This window comes from Leopardus geoffroyi, chromosome B2, assembly GCF_018350155.1.
Source record: "Leopardus geoffroyi isolate Oge1 chromosome B2, O.geoffroyi_Oge1_pat1.0, whole genome shotgun sequence".
In the NCBI taxonomy this organism is placed as follows: Eukaryota; Metazoa; Chordata; class Mammalia; order Carnivora; family Felidae; genus Leopardus; species Leopardus geoffroyi.
In genome coordinates, this window is record NC_059332.1 from 50,652,631 (window position 1) to 50,667,005 (window position 14,375).

General features: G+C 43.1%; 2 protein-coding genes across 6 annotated transcripts in view; one reads left to right on the forward strand and one right to left on the reverse strand.

Moving 5' to 3' along the window:
- The window catches only part of CILK1 (ciliogenesis associated kinase 1), a 59,481-nt gene extending 54,095 nt beyond the window's left edge, over nucleotides 1-5,386 (reverse strand). Inside the window, exons 1-2 of one of the 4 annotated variants that reach the window (XM_045498539.1) lie at nucleotides 1,566-1,581; nucleotides 132-215 (exon numbers count right to left, since the gene is read on the reverse strand). The gene's annotated coding sequence lies outside the window, so the exon portion shown is untranslated. Of the gene's footprint in view, nucleotides 1-131; nucleotides 216-1,565; nucleotides 1,582-3,437; nucleotides 3,879-5,125 lie in introns of those variants that run through there. The other 3 variants (XR_006717268.1, XM_045498537.1, XM_045498540.1) reach the window with 3 other exon arrangements.
- Nucleotides 5,387-8,369: 2,983 nt separating this feature from the next.
- FBXO9 (F-box protein 9) overlaps nucleotides 8,370-14,375 on the forward strand; it is a 46,075-nt gene continuing 40,069 nt past the window's right edge. The window contains exons 1-2 of one of the 2 annotated variants that reach the window (XM_045498542.1): nucleotides 8,370-8,754; nucleotides 12,570-12,653. In XM_045498542.1, the coding sequence (XP_045354498.1) occupies nucleotides 8,752-8,754; nucleotides 12,570-12,653 (87 nt within the window). In that variant the 5' untranslated portion in view covers nucleotides 8,370-8,751. The remainder of the gene's footprint in view (nucleotides 8,755-12,569; nucleotides 12,654-14,375) is intronic. The other variant, XM_045498543.1, reaches the window with a different exon arrangement.

Below are 14,375 nucleotides of genomic sequence, written 5' to 3' on the forward strand. Positions count from 1 at the left end.
GCAGAGCAAAGGCAGTGTCCAAGAGGCCAAAAATCATTAATTATTACTTTCTGGGAACTACAAGTTCATTCAGTGAGTAACTTTCACTATATTGTCAAATAGTAGTGGGATGTTATACCATAATACTTTACCTTCTGGCTCTGGGCCATTATCTTTCATAGTAACCATGAGGGCAGTCACATGTTATCAGCACTTCCTCACAGGTCATATTACACCTACAACAAGGTAAAATATGACTCACATTGACCTTTCCTCAGAAATATGGGGCTCTCACAAGTTCCTGGCCATCACTGCACATTTATCAAGTGGCTATTCACAGCCCCAGGTGTGGGGGAAAACATACCAAAGGAAATGTGAGGTACCATCATGGTCCTCTCACTTAAAAAAATTGAGTTAAGGTGACAAACTTAAAATTCAGGAAAAATTTAAAGTAAGATAATATATAAACCTTGGGGCGCCTGGGTGACGCAGTCGGTTAAGCGTCCGACTTCAGCCAGGTCACGATCTCGCGGTCCGTGAGTTCGAGCCCCGCGTCGGGCTCTGGGCTGATGGCTCAGAGCCTGGAGCCTGTTTCCGATTCTGTGTCTCCCTCTCTCTCTGCCCCTCCCCCGTTCATGCTCTGTCTCTCTCTGTCCCAAAAATAAATAAACGTTGAAAAAAAAAAAAAAAAGATAATATATAAACCAATACTAATTACTATAGATTGAATGCTAAGATCAATAGGACCTAAATCCAACATAGACACAGCTTAAGGTTGAGGGAACTTTAGACTAAAGAATTAGATTTTCTTTTTCCTATATGGGACCTTAATGATTATGCAATACTCTCACTTTACCAATGAGATCTTGAGACCTCATTACTATGAATAGAATCTTGGTTATCTTCAGAGTAGCATACTTTTAAAACTTTTTTTTTTCACCTTTATTTTAAAGAGAGAGAGAGAGTGAGCAGGGGACAGGGGCAAAGGGAAAGAGAGAGAATCTACAGCAGGCTCCATGCTCACTGCAGAGCCCAATGTGGGGCTTGATCCCACAACCATGGGATCATGACATAAGCCAAAATCGAGTCGGATGCTCAACTGACTGACTCATCCAGGTGCTCCAGAGTAGCATACTTTTTAACGTGTGAATATAAGAAGTGTTTTAAGAATTTATTAATGATATATCAAATGCTCCCCATTTCCCCTTTTGTTAGAAAGTATATATTGTTAATCCTGAACCACATATTTAAAAAAAGGAGGCAGACTTCCAAAGATGTGCCTTCTTCAAACTCTGAGACAACTTCACAGGTCAACACACATAGGGTTTGATTCCACCTGCAAAGGTGAGCCCCACCACAAACACTCTTTCTATGAAGGTTCCCGACTTACAAAGCAGAGAGTCAGGCACTTACTCACTGTGCAAGGACATTTCAGTTTCCCTGCAAGGGAATCAGGAATGGAAGCTTTCCGCTTGGACTGAGTACTTCCCTAGGATCAGCTGAATAGTAGTATTTTCCCAGCATCACACAGCACCTCACCAGGAGCAGAGGGATTGAGCATGAATGCCCACATCAACTTTCCTTACCATCTTGAGAAGACCTGTGTTTCTTCTTTCATTTCTTTGGCTGCAAGTAAAGACATTTCTGATTTCTTCCTGCCATAAACACACAGCATTTGAATGCAATTCGCCCCACAAAATGGTTTGCTTTACCCAACTGTTTTTATAAGGTAACTTTCTAGAACACCTGTGTATTGGTAAGAAAGTCAGAACTGTTTCAAGGTGAGCACAGTCACAACCTATGATACAGTTGCACCGTAACCCCCAAATAACACGTGTGTGTGTGTCAGTCATCCCGTGCACACCTCTGTGCACAATCCCAGCCAACCACATCAACCACATCTGAGGTCCTTCTAATTCTCTACTCATAGGGCCCCTCTCAGGAGGCTGTGGTTGGCAAAGCTTGCCAATGAGAGAATTTACAGTTCAGTGAGACCCTACTCACAGGCTGACGGGTCAACATCCACAGAAGGGTCACTGTACCCAGAATTCTGCCAAGAAAGCACCATGCAAGCAGTCCTGCCGTAAATAGAGACACTCATACATACCCCACATGCAGAAAAAAAGAAGGGCTAGATACACTCCAACTCAGCAAGGTCCTGCAAAATGAAACGGAGGCGCTTTCCGCAAGAGACGCTGTGAGAGAAAAACAAACAAACAAACGAGAAGGCAGTAGTGTTCCTGGCAGGGTTCAGATGGAAAAACAGCAACAGATCCCAGAAGCAGAGCTGCAGCCAGGGATAACCTCAGCTCAAGCCATGTTAAGTAAGGGCAGGATAACACTCACGGAGGATTCACCGTGTGGTGTCCTCTGAGCCATGACTTGTAGTCTACTACAAGCCAGTCAACAAATACCTGCCAAATAGGTGCTACATGTTCAGGCCCCTTTGAGTCACTGTGAGGGATGGGCAGATTTTAGTTAGGTGTAGGTCAGGCACCGTTGAGGCACCATAGGGCATCTTTGCACTACCACATGCTGGGGAAGGCATTTCCCCTTTCAAATGCTAGGAGTATCCCACAAGGCCACGTGAGTAATAAGTGGAGTCAGGCCCTGACCTCAATTCTGCTTGACTCCAAAGCTCAGGACACCACATCACCACATGCAAACTATGGCTTCTGCCCTAAAGAGGCTTAAAATAACCTAAACCAATTAGAGATCAATACAGCCAATATAATGAAGAATTAACAAACAAGAATCTTAAGACTTTAAAGAAACAGAAGAGGAGTGAGTAGCTAGAGAAGACATTAGGTAAGAAGGAAAGCTGGTCTCCTCCTCAGAGGATGGGTAAGATTTGCATGGGAGAGTGGGGAGGAGGGAGGGAGTTTCTAGGAGAGCAGTGGGAGCCTTGACACTGCAGTGGGAATGAGCCTGGCCCCCTTAGCAGGACAGCAAGACCAAACTGCATAGAGCACACCGATCTACAGTGAAATGAAAATAGGATTTAGATAGGAGGGGTGAGGCCTGATTATGAAAGCCTTGAAAAATCAGGCAAATAATTTGAGATAGCAAATGGAGAGGAACTGAAGGTTGCAAGGCAAGGAGAGAGTTGAAGTGATAGTTAAAAAAAATTAGATGGGGGTGCCTGGGTGGCGCAGTCGGTTAAGCGTCCGACTTCAGCCAGGTCACGATCTCGCGGTCCGGGAGTTCGAGCCCCGCGTCAGGCTCTGGGCTGATGGCTCAGAGCCTGGAGCCTGTTTCCGATTCTGTGTCTCCCTCTCTCTCTGCCCCTCCCCCGCTCATGCTCTGTCTCTCTCTGTCCCAAAAATAAATAAAACGTTGAAAAAAAAAATTAAAAAAAAAAAAATTAGATGGACAGCAAATGCTGAAGAGACCAGAAAGGGGAGCATCTCATTCATTCATTCATTGGTTTATTCAGCAAACATTTACTGAGGACTTACTAAGAACCAGGCTTGCTTGGACTGCCAGCTAAGTGACTGCTCCAGTCTGCAGGAGAGGAAGGGTGAGGTTCTGGATAACAACATGGAGGGAGGGATCTGAACAAATCACATTTCAAAGGTCTTGGTGACTCATTGATACAGAGGCTGAAGGAAATGAAGGAAAAGATAAAGATAATTCCAAAGGTTCAAGACTGACATGATTTCCACCTTTACTGGGAACCTCAAAAAGTGCTACGAATAAAACAAACAATGAAAGTATAAAAAGAGCTTTGATGATGTTGAACAGTCAACAAAACCCCAAAAAGACCTGTTCTTTATCCTGGCAACTCGTTTATGCATTGTCTGTAGGTAAGAAATTTCAGTGAGAAAAACCACTTCTCTGGCTAAATGCTGAGTTCCCCTGGCAAGGAGCATAGACCTCTGCCTCCTCAGACAGGCTCCATCAACCCTCCAACACATCCCTCCATCATCTAAAACGAAACTGATCTCATTAAGAAATGTGGCTGCCCACTCCTGACTTCGGAGGAGGGCAAGGCAAAGTGGACAGAGGAAAACAAAAAGTGGGCAAGGTCACTGTAGCGGGCCATATATCTTACGGAGGGGGCAGTGGTACAGGATATCATTTTAAATAGAGGATCACAGCAATGCTTTCATTTCTATACCCACTTCCTAGTATTTTACAATTAGTGATCCTCAAATAGATAGGAAGGCATTAAAGATTCTTTACCAAATCACAGCGCTTTGTCCAGAAACTATTTCAAATGTGCATATTTATGCATACATTAACTCCTAGTACAGCTAGCATATGGTTCAGACACAAATTCTTCTTAATAATTTACATGTTGACTACACAAATTTCAAGCTCATTTTAATTTTACATTCAGCAAGAGTACAATTCACTGTTGGGGCACATCCTGAAAGCCTACTCACTGGAAAATGAGACATGAAAACTGTAGCTATCAAACTTCTATTGCTACAAAGAGTGTTACAGGCCAAAATAAAAAAACAATACCTTGGAGAAATCTAGACTTGCATACAAAATTCAAGGCAGTATTCTCTCAGCCTGGCCCAGCTTTAGCAAAAGCAGATCTTTACTTAATTATAAGTAGAAATGAGTACTCTTTTCTGCAGAATGACGTTTTCAACTACTTTTATATTTAAAGTAAAAGCCCTCTATGTTAGTGTCAAAGTCAGACTTTAAAAGGTGTATTACAAAAGAAACGGTTGCTCTGGAAAATCCTTCAACATCCCTCTCCTAATATCTACTCAGGTTAGTAAGAAGAAATCAGAGCAGAAAGAAACCCAGTGAAAAATGGTTGCACATAAATGTGTGAAGATTCTGGCTCAGACCCCCTTGTGGGACAGCCACAGGCCTAGTCAGGAAAATTCCAACAGCAAGTCCCCCACATCCTACTAAAGAGGCTTAAAACCGGGCAAGGTCTTTTCTCTCTTTAACACCGAAAGGTAAACACACATCAAAATCTTCCAGAGTCGGAGCAACCCGGAGTTTCCATGCCAAGAGGGAAAGAGCCACATGACCGCGGAGAGAAACTACAGCCCATTAGCCTCTCCCTCTCCTTCCAGCCCCTCGCGGAGGCCCCGGCGCCGGGGTCCCTCCGCAGTTCCACTCCTTCATCCCCAGTGACAGGTCGCCTAGCAGAAGCCCCTAAATCCCCGGCCCCACTTACTGGCGCGGCGAACACAGGCGGGGGCCCGCCCCTGCGGTGAGCGCAGTTCCTCGGCGACTGGGGCGCAGCAGCCGGATCGGGAACTGAGGGTAGGGGCGATCCCTGCTAGGACAGCCCGAGCGGTCCGTATAGGGACGCCCGGGAGGTCCGGCGAGTCGCACGGGCCGCGCGGCGCATGGTGGAGCAGCAGGAACCCGGCCGCTCTCCAGCCTCCGGCTGGAAAACAAACAAAAGGCAGGGAGGCTTCTAGTGGGGACGACCGGCCGCTTTCCCTGGGAAAAGTTACCCTGCAGCTCCCCTCGCTGGCCCTGCGCGTCCCTGCACCGCCGCGTCCAGGCAGCCCGGGGGCGCCGAGGTGCCGCGCCGCGCTCCTCGCCGGGGCGGACCAAGCCCAGGGATCCCTGCGGTCCGCTGACCACCCGTGCGCCCCCCCCCCCCCCCCAACTCCACACGCTCTCCTTGTTGCACGTCTGTGCATCAGGGATCAAGATTTAGAAATGAAGGCCGTGGACACAGGTTCTGAGAACACTTCATTACAGGTAATCATGGTGAAAACGTTTGCCCGGTTTAAAAAAACATAACCAGGGATGCACAACATTGTGAATGAAATCAGTGCCACTGAAATGTACACTCCAAAATGGTTAAGATGGCAGATTGTGTTATACTTTACAGCAATAAAAAATATTTTGAAATAAAAACGCAACGGGTTGCTTGTTAGCATTCATTTGAACTTGAAGAGTTTTTATACGGTTAGCAACTTTACTTTGAAAGGCTGGATTGTTATCCAGGTGGGAAACACTAGATATGATTCATACAACAATTGTATTCTGCGTGTAACTAGTTATATGTAATCTAACACACTTGTGTGTTAAACACAGTCACTTGTGTCATAAATTATATTGTAGACATTACCTTAAATCATCCACATAAAGGCTGGTTCTGAAGCGACTTGAAAAAAGAAACTGCTTCAAGCCTTCTCCTCCCCCCTTCCCAATTTAAAGTTACATAATTGCCCCAAGACTACATTTTTCAGAACTAGTCGACTGCAGGAGGGAGCAACTTTAGTTGGAGGCATCAGAATCACCTGGCAGGCTTGTGAAAACAGATTGCTGGGCTCATCCCCAGAATTCTGGTGCTGATGCTGCTGGTCCAGGGAACCATACTGCCCTGAGCAACACAATTTTAATCAATACAGCAACTGATCCACATTGTGGATCTTTCTGAGTTTTAAATTCTCCAGCTCATCTTCGTATCAATTTTCTCTTTTTATGTTTGAATTCTAAGAACTCAAGGCATTGTTTTTTCCTAATAGAATCTATAACAAAGGTCTGAATCCCTCTCTCTTCTTCCTCCTATTGAAGAAACCCACAAGATACAAGACTTCCTATCCCAACTGGGAAAGGATCATCTGGCCACTTGGAAAACGTGTAACATTTATCTATCTTTGTGTTTACCTATATAATACCCAAACCATATGGCAAATGAAAATTGAAAGTCATTATCAATGAAAAGATAGGAGGATAAACAGGGTAGCCTAACAAATTGTATGCTGCTCCCATGAAAAGTGATTTTTAAAATACCTAAAATTACCAGTTTTAGTCAAGTTCAGTTGTCCAAGCAAGTCTACCCAGCAAAAAAGAGAGACAGTCTTGATCTACCTTTAACAAGGGTCCACTGAGCTAGTAAATGGTTTGGGTCAGGAAAATTATAACCCTGTAAGTATAATATAAAATAATACAAATCTGAGGTCTAATGGATACAGTGGATACTGATATAAAATAGAAAATTTAGTAACTGAAACAACAGCATTTTAATAAAATAGCTGCTTAATTTATCGTTACAAATGGTATATTTTATTAAGCTTTATTTATTAGCTAGAATAGAAATCTGAATTAATTGACCAAGAGATCTTAAATTAGCATTCAACATGTTTGATGAAATAGACTAGTTCTGAAAATATTTCAATGCCTCATTTTTCATTTGTGAAACTAATCTTTTGCATTCATGAGTCACATAGATCACTTTCTCTGATTACAAATCCTTACATCTGATCTCCCCCCTTCCTATTTAAACTGCAAAATCAATTTAAAGAAGTCATTGAGAAGAAAGTCATCTTTAAAAGATTTAAGTTTCCTTTAAAAATTAAAAACTATTAAAATTTTTGGCCTTCGTTAAACATGAAGGTACTTTTTCTAGGTAGCTGATTTAGGGTGGAAATAAAAACTTACACATCCAAAGGATGGTAGATCCTAATATTAAAAGATAGCCGTTGGTCTTCCTTATTGTAGCTCACCATTCTGCCACCCCCCCTTTTTTTGCCCCTATTTTTCTGCCAAAGATGTACTGCATGTCTAAGATCTCCAGAATAAAATAATGGATAAGAGATTTAAACTGTGGGTTCGTTGAACTAGCTTCTTGGAAACCTGATAACTGTCAGTTATCTAACTAGTAGAAACTAGACATTTGCCAAATGAAGGTAAGGGGCTGTAAGAGTGTAGGTTTTTACAAAGCATGCAAACTTCCGTATTTAAAACAATGTAAAGTGCGGCAAAATAATAAATCGCCCGATAAAGGAGTGTCTTGTGAGGAAACAAAGTCAGGTGTTTGGGCTTTAAGAGGTGGGGCTCGTATTGCGGATAAGTTCCGACGCTCTACGCGGCACAGCGGACTACAAACCCCAGAGTACATTGCGGGCTCCGTCTCCTCTGGCCTCGGGTTTCAGTGCCTTAGGAGTCTAAACGTCTTTCTCCCCTCTTGCATGATGGGATGCAAACGGAGACACTTGTAGTAAGGCAAGTCTTGCCGTGGCATTCTTTCGCCCTGCTTCTATACTAAGCTTATCTTTTCCTGAACTTCCAAGTACGTACTTGCAAAAAGTTTAGCCATTATAACAGCCTGTGACTGTAGTGGGGTTTCTCCGTTTCCCTGAAATCCTGGCGTAGGACTCGAACCAGAGTCCCCGAAAAGCGTGTAGCGACTTTCCTGAGCACCAAGTTCGATGCTCCTGAACGGATGTTTACCTTTAGGTCTCAACCCTAGATTTGAGTTGTAAACATTTTTGATATAATGCTTGTTCAAGTTTGCGTAAGTGGTCACTGAGACGAATACATAGGTTGAATTCGAAGGCGGCAAATTGGAGATCTGACTGCCAAGGCGACCTCGCGCACACCTCCTACCCCTCCACTAGGGAGCGCGCTCGAGGCCAGGGAGCCGTGAGGCGCACGCAAGCGGCAGCGGCACTGCGCATGCTCGGTGCGTCCGCACAGGTTTCCGCAGTAGAGGGGGCAGCTCCTCCGCGGCGTCCGGGGTTTTCAGCAGCGTCGACGCTCTGGTGCTCGCTCGGTCCTCGGCCTCCGCTGGCAGCGGGCGTCCCTCCGCTCCGCGAGTTCCCGGCCGTCGCTCTAGCGCGCCCGGATCTGGCCCCCTGCCCTGCGAAGATGGCTGCCGTACGCCGGGCCCGCAGTTACTGCCGCTGCCTGGTGCGCTTCTCCGACCGAGAACTCTGCTAAGCCCTGTTGAAGCGGACGGACAGGAGTAGACACCCGGACACCCAGCACACCTCCTCGGGGGAGCGGTGCAGAGGGGGTGCGGAGAGCCCCTCGACGGCGGCCGGCCGCCTCGCCAGCATGGTAACCCGGGAGGGGGTTCACAGGGACACTGCGAGGTGGGAGTGCGGTGTGAAGGAGGGGCTAGGCCTGGGAGGAGCCCCGAGAGAGCGGGAAGTGGAGACTGGGAGGAGTAGGAGCTGCTAGGCCGCCACCCATTGTGGGGCCTTTGGCCTGAGAGGGAGTGGAGCGGGTACCATCCCCGACCGCTCCCTTGCGTTCCCTCCTGCTTGAACCCCCGCAGCCGGGATCCGGTGTGAGAAAGAGCGGGTTTGCAGGACAACAGAAAAGAATGCCTCTTTTTGGTTTGCTCAGGATGTGCCCCTCGAGGGATTTTATCAAAAGCAGTGAGGGTAGGTTCAGGTGAGCCGTTGCAGCATCTGAAATTGGCTGGGGGAACCTTGGCAAACGGAGACAACTTGTTGATTGTTACCCCTCCGGCAAGCAGTACCCACGGAGAAGCCGTTCAGGTCCTTTAAGGAGTCCTGGGTTTAGGACGCACCTGCCCCGTGACGCATCAAGTGCCATGGGTAGGATGTTGGCAGGCGGTCCTGGCGGTGTGGGATCAGAGAGATTATGTCTCTCTTCGTTTCGGTGAGGGCCTGAGCAGCGTCAGTGCGGTCCAAATGGAGAGACTGGCTTAAGCTCCAGAAATTGACAACGCAAATTCCATGGGACTGTTGCATGCTGGAATGTGTAGTCTCTACCCTGAACTGCCTTTCTTTGGCTTTGAGTACATTTTCCATCTGAGAGACTAACTAGGATTGAATGAATCAGGTGTGAAATGATACCAAACTAATGAGCTGACACTCAGATGCTTTATTAAATAAATGGATGGGTGAATTTATTTTGTTAAATTAACCAGAATGATAGAAAAAGCAGTAATTGATTATGCCCTTAAGCTTTCAGAATAGTTCTCTGACCGACCAGGATTAAGCACTTAACTTTTTTTTTTTTTTAATGTTTATTTATTTTTGAGAGAGAGACAGTGTGAGCAGGGGAGGGATAGAGAGAGGGGGAGACACAGAATCTGAAGCAGGCTCCAGGCTCTGAGCTGTCAGCACAGAGCCCGACGCAGGGCTCAAACTCACGGACCATGAGATCAAGCCCTGAGCGGAAGTCGGACACCCAACCAACTGAGCCCCTAGGCGCCCCAAGCACTTAACTTTTTATATTTCATTAATCCCATCTGCAAAATAGGAGTAAAATGATGAAGACATAAGCAACTCAAGTGAAAGGTGATGTTTAGCTTGACTCAATTATGAAAAATAAAATGAAAATCTCTGGGTGACAACTGGGGACCTGCTTATTTCAAGTAGTATTTGAGTTGACAAAATGTAGTAAAACCCCAAATTTGATAGTCATCATACTGCCAATATCAAAGTAATAAAGGACTGGAATTCAAGAACAACGCAGGAACTCAGGGGAGAAGATGCTTTCTGTATTAAAGATTTCCTGTTTCTTTTCCTCATTCTTTAGACATGCTCTGTATGTCCACATGACATTTTTTGTTAATTCAAACAATTTTTTTTGAGCTCCTATTGGTGCTAGACCCCAACGAATACTAGATCTCCAATATAACCAGACCTGTAAGGTGATTTATGGTAAAAATTTTTATTTATTTATTTTTAATGTTTATTCATTTTTAGAGAGACTGAGCACTAGTGAGAGAAGGGCAGAGCAAGAGAGGGACACAGAATCTGAAGCAGGCTCCAGGCTCTGAGGTGTCAGCACAGAGCCTGATGTGGGGCTCGAACTCATGGACTGTGAGATCATGACTTGAGCCAAAGTCGGACGCCCAACCAACTGAGCCACCCAGGTGCCCCGATTTATGGTAAACTGTTAATCATAAAATGTCACATATGAAAAAGTACCTCGGAGGTTATCAAATCCAACAACCCTCTCTTCACAGATGTGAAAGGTGAAGCCTGGACAGGCTTTTTCTACAACTTAAGCAATGTGTTTGGCCCTCTAAGGTTACTAATATGACTGATCCTGTTCCTAATGCACTGACTCTAGCAAAGAGACAAAAATAATCTCAATACAGTTGTTAAATGCTATGATACAAGCACAAATGTTGTAGGGAAACAAAGGCAGTTCAAATGATTAGACTTACTGGGATGATCCCTGAACTGAACCTTGAAGGATGAGAAGTTACCAAGTGAGGAAGAAGTTATTCCATATGGAGAGAGCAAGCAGCATGTGCAAGAGCATGGAGCTGGAGAGAGCAGGGGAAGCTCTGGAATGAAGTCACTTTAGTAAGACTGCTAGGCCAGAGTTAGAAGGCTGAGTTACTAAGAGGATGTCAGAGGGAGCTCAGGTCCCCTCCCATTAGCTGCACTTAGTGTTTCCAGTGATAAAGCAGCCTCTTGTTTAAGGATAGAAAGATGCTCCTCAATGGGGTCTATAAATTCAAAGTCCTGGGGTACCTGGGTAGCTCAATCAGTTAAGTGTCTGACTCTTGGTTCTCCTCAGGTCATGATCTCACAGTTTCTTCAGTTTAAGCTCTGTATTGGCAGCACAGAGCCTGCCTGGGATCCTTGCTGTCTCCTTCTCTGTCCCTTCCCACTTGCACTGTCTCTCTCAAAATAAGTAAATTTAAAAAATAAATAAAAATATTTTTTTTTAATTCAAAAAAAAATTCAAAGTCCTTCATTATGGGTTTTCCTATTAGTACAAAAGCTCCCAGCTTAAAGAGACCAAAAAATATATTTGATAATACATTAATGCTTCCATTTTCCATTTTTCTGGAAATTAATTCAGAATCTTGGCCTCTTTCATTGATATCTTCATTAATTTATCCTTTGTGGTGTGCCCAGCACTTTCCAATATACTAACTAGTTCAAGTCTTAAAGTCACCTCTGCTTTGAGTCTGGTTGCCAGAGATAAGATACGAAATGAGGCTTATTTATGTTGTGCTGTAAAGTAGTACAAGTCTGTCTGGTTGCCAAGTTTAAAAATTTGTGTTAATGTGTTTTGTCTTAGAAACAAATTACAGTAAAAATTTACAATTATAAAGCTTGCATCTTGGAAACAAGTGAAATTAAGTAGGTTTTATTCTAATTTCTAACCCTCTGGTCATTTCCCCTATTACCACATTGTGGGACTGAACACATGAAGTGTTGAGCAAGTCCCATTTGCTACTGAGCCTGTTAGCTAACAGACTGAACTGAGGAAGCCTTTCATTTTCACTGGAAAGTAGGATTCAGTTTAACTTAGCAAACATATATGGAGAATAAAAGGATAAAATGCAAGGAAACTGACCTGAGACCTCTGTTAAGCCCCAAACCATTGCACAGTAATTCCAGCCCATTTTTTTTCCACTTAAATCAATCCAGTATATATAAATCTGGGTTTATAAGACAGAACAGGCTTCTTTACAGAAACATTCACTATTACATGTCTTTAATTAATGACCTTTCCCAGGACATTTAAAATAATAAGAGAAAAGTCACATTCACATATGGGTAACATGCCAGTGGTGTAAAAGGAAGGGCATCTACCTATGGACTAAAAATGGTCTTTTAAGTGCTGGATGAAAAGAAAACTATTTGCTGAACTCTTTGCTACAACTAAATGTTATTTTCTGAAGCAGAGCTGTTTTAAATCATCTACCATAACATTTTAACTGGAGTCCAGTAAAGTTGTTTATTCTGCACTGTTAAAAAAAAAAAAATAGTATGGAATTTTATTCTACTGGAATCATTAAACTTAACTGTGAAGGAGATGAGAGAGAAGCAACTAAATATTTCACTGGGCAAGTAGCTCAAGGAGATGTGGATTACAGAGGGAAACTGATGTTTGCATATTCCTGATGATTATTTTGTTTTCCCCTTCAGGCAGAAGCTGAGGAAGATTGTCATTCTGATACTGTCAGAGCAGGAGATGATGAAAATGAAAGCCCTGCTGAAACAGATCTGCAGGCATGTTTCTTCAAGTGTATATTTAATTCTTATTCCATTACTTTCCATACATGAGCAAAAATTGGTCATACTTACAAAGATATATCGGTTTTTATTTGCATTGAATTTAACTGTACCTTCGTACTGGTTTACGGAATAAGCAAATTAAAGCTATCTTACAGATTTTTTTTTAAATCATTTATCACCATATGTTGTTGCAGTATTATTGGCTGTATTCCCTATACTGTACTTTTCATCTCTGTGTCTTACTTATTTTTTAACTGGAAGTTTGTACTTCTGTTTTTTTCTTTTTTAAGATTTTATTTTTAAGTAATCTCCATACCCAGTATGGGGCATGAATTTACGACCCCCAGATCAGGAGTCTCATGCTCTACCAACAAAGCCAGCCAGGCAACCCTGGAAGTTTGTACTAAATCCCCATTTCACCCATTGTCCCATGTCCCCTCTGCCAACCACCAGTTTCTTTTCTGTATTTATGAATCTGTTTCTGTGTTTTGTTTGCTTGTCTTTTCATTTGTTTTGTTTTTAGATTCTACATATAAGTGAAATCATATAGTATTTATCTTTCTGTGATTTCTTTTAGCATTATACTCTCTAGGTCCATTTTATGTTGTCAGAAATAGCAAGATCGCAGGGCACCTGGGTGGCTCAGTCGGTTAAGCGTCTGACTTCAGCTCAGGTCATGATCTCACGGTCCGTGAGTTTGAGCCCCGCGTCGGGCTCTGTGCTGACAGCTCAGAGCCTGGAGCCTGTTTCAGATTCTGTTTGTCTCTCTCTCTCTGGCCCTCCCCCGTTCATGCTCTGTCTCTGTCTCAAAAATAAATAAACGTTAAAAAAAAATTTTTTTTTTAAAAAGAAATAGCAAGATCGCATTCTTTTTTTGATTAAAATTCCATTGTGTATGTATGTATACACACACACATAGACACACACATACCCCATATCTTCTTTATCCATTTATCTATCACTAGATACTTTAGATTACTTCCCTTTCTTGGCTATTGCAAATAATGCTGGAATGAACATAGAGGTACATATACCTTACCTATTTATTTTTTAACTTTTCTTTTTAGGTACATATGTCTTTTCAAATTAGTGTTTTTGTTTTCTTTGGATAAATACCCAGTAGTGGAATTACTGGATTGTTACACTATTTCAATTTTTAATTTTTTGAGAAACTTCCATGCTGTTTGCCACAGTGGTTGGAACAATTTACATTCCCACCAGCAGGACACAAAGGTGCCCTTTTCTCCTCATCTTAGCCAGTACTTGTTATTCCTTATCTTTTTGATTCTAGCCATCTTGACAAGGGTAGGGCAGTATCTCACTGTGATTTTGATTTGCATTTCCCTGATGATTAGTGAGATTGAACGTCTTTCCATGAGTCTCTTGGCTATTGTCTTTTTTAGAAAAATGTCTATTCAGGTCCTCTGACCATTATAAATAGGATTATTTATTATTGAGTTGTATAAATTCTTTATATATTTTGGATTATCATTTGCAAATGTCTTTTCCCATTCAGCAGATTGCCTTTTTGTTTTGTTGATGATTTCCTTTGCTGCGCAAAGCTTTTTATTTTGATGTAATCCCAATAGTTTATTTTTGCTTTTGTTTCCCTTGCCTGAGGAGACATATGCATATATATGTTGCTGAGACCAATGTCCAAGAGATTAGTCCCTATGTTTTCTTCTAGGACTTTTATGGTTTCAGGACTTACATTTA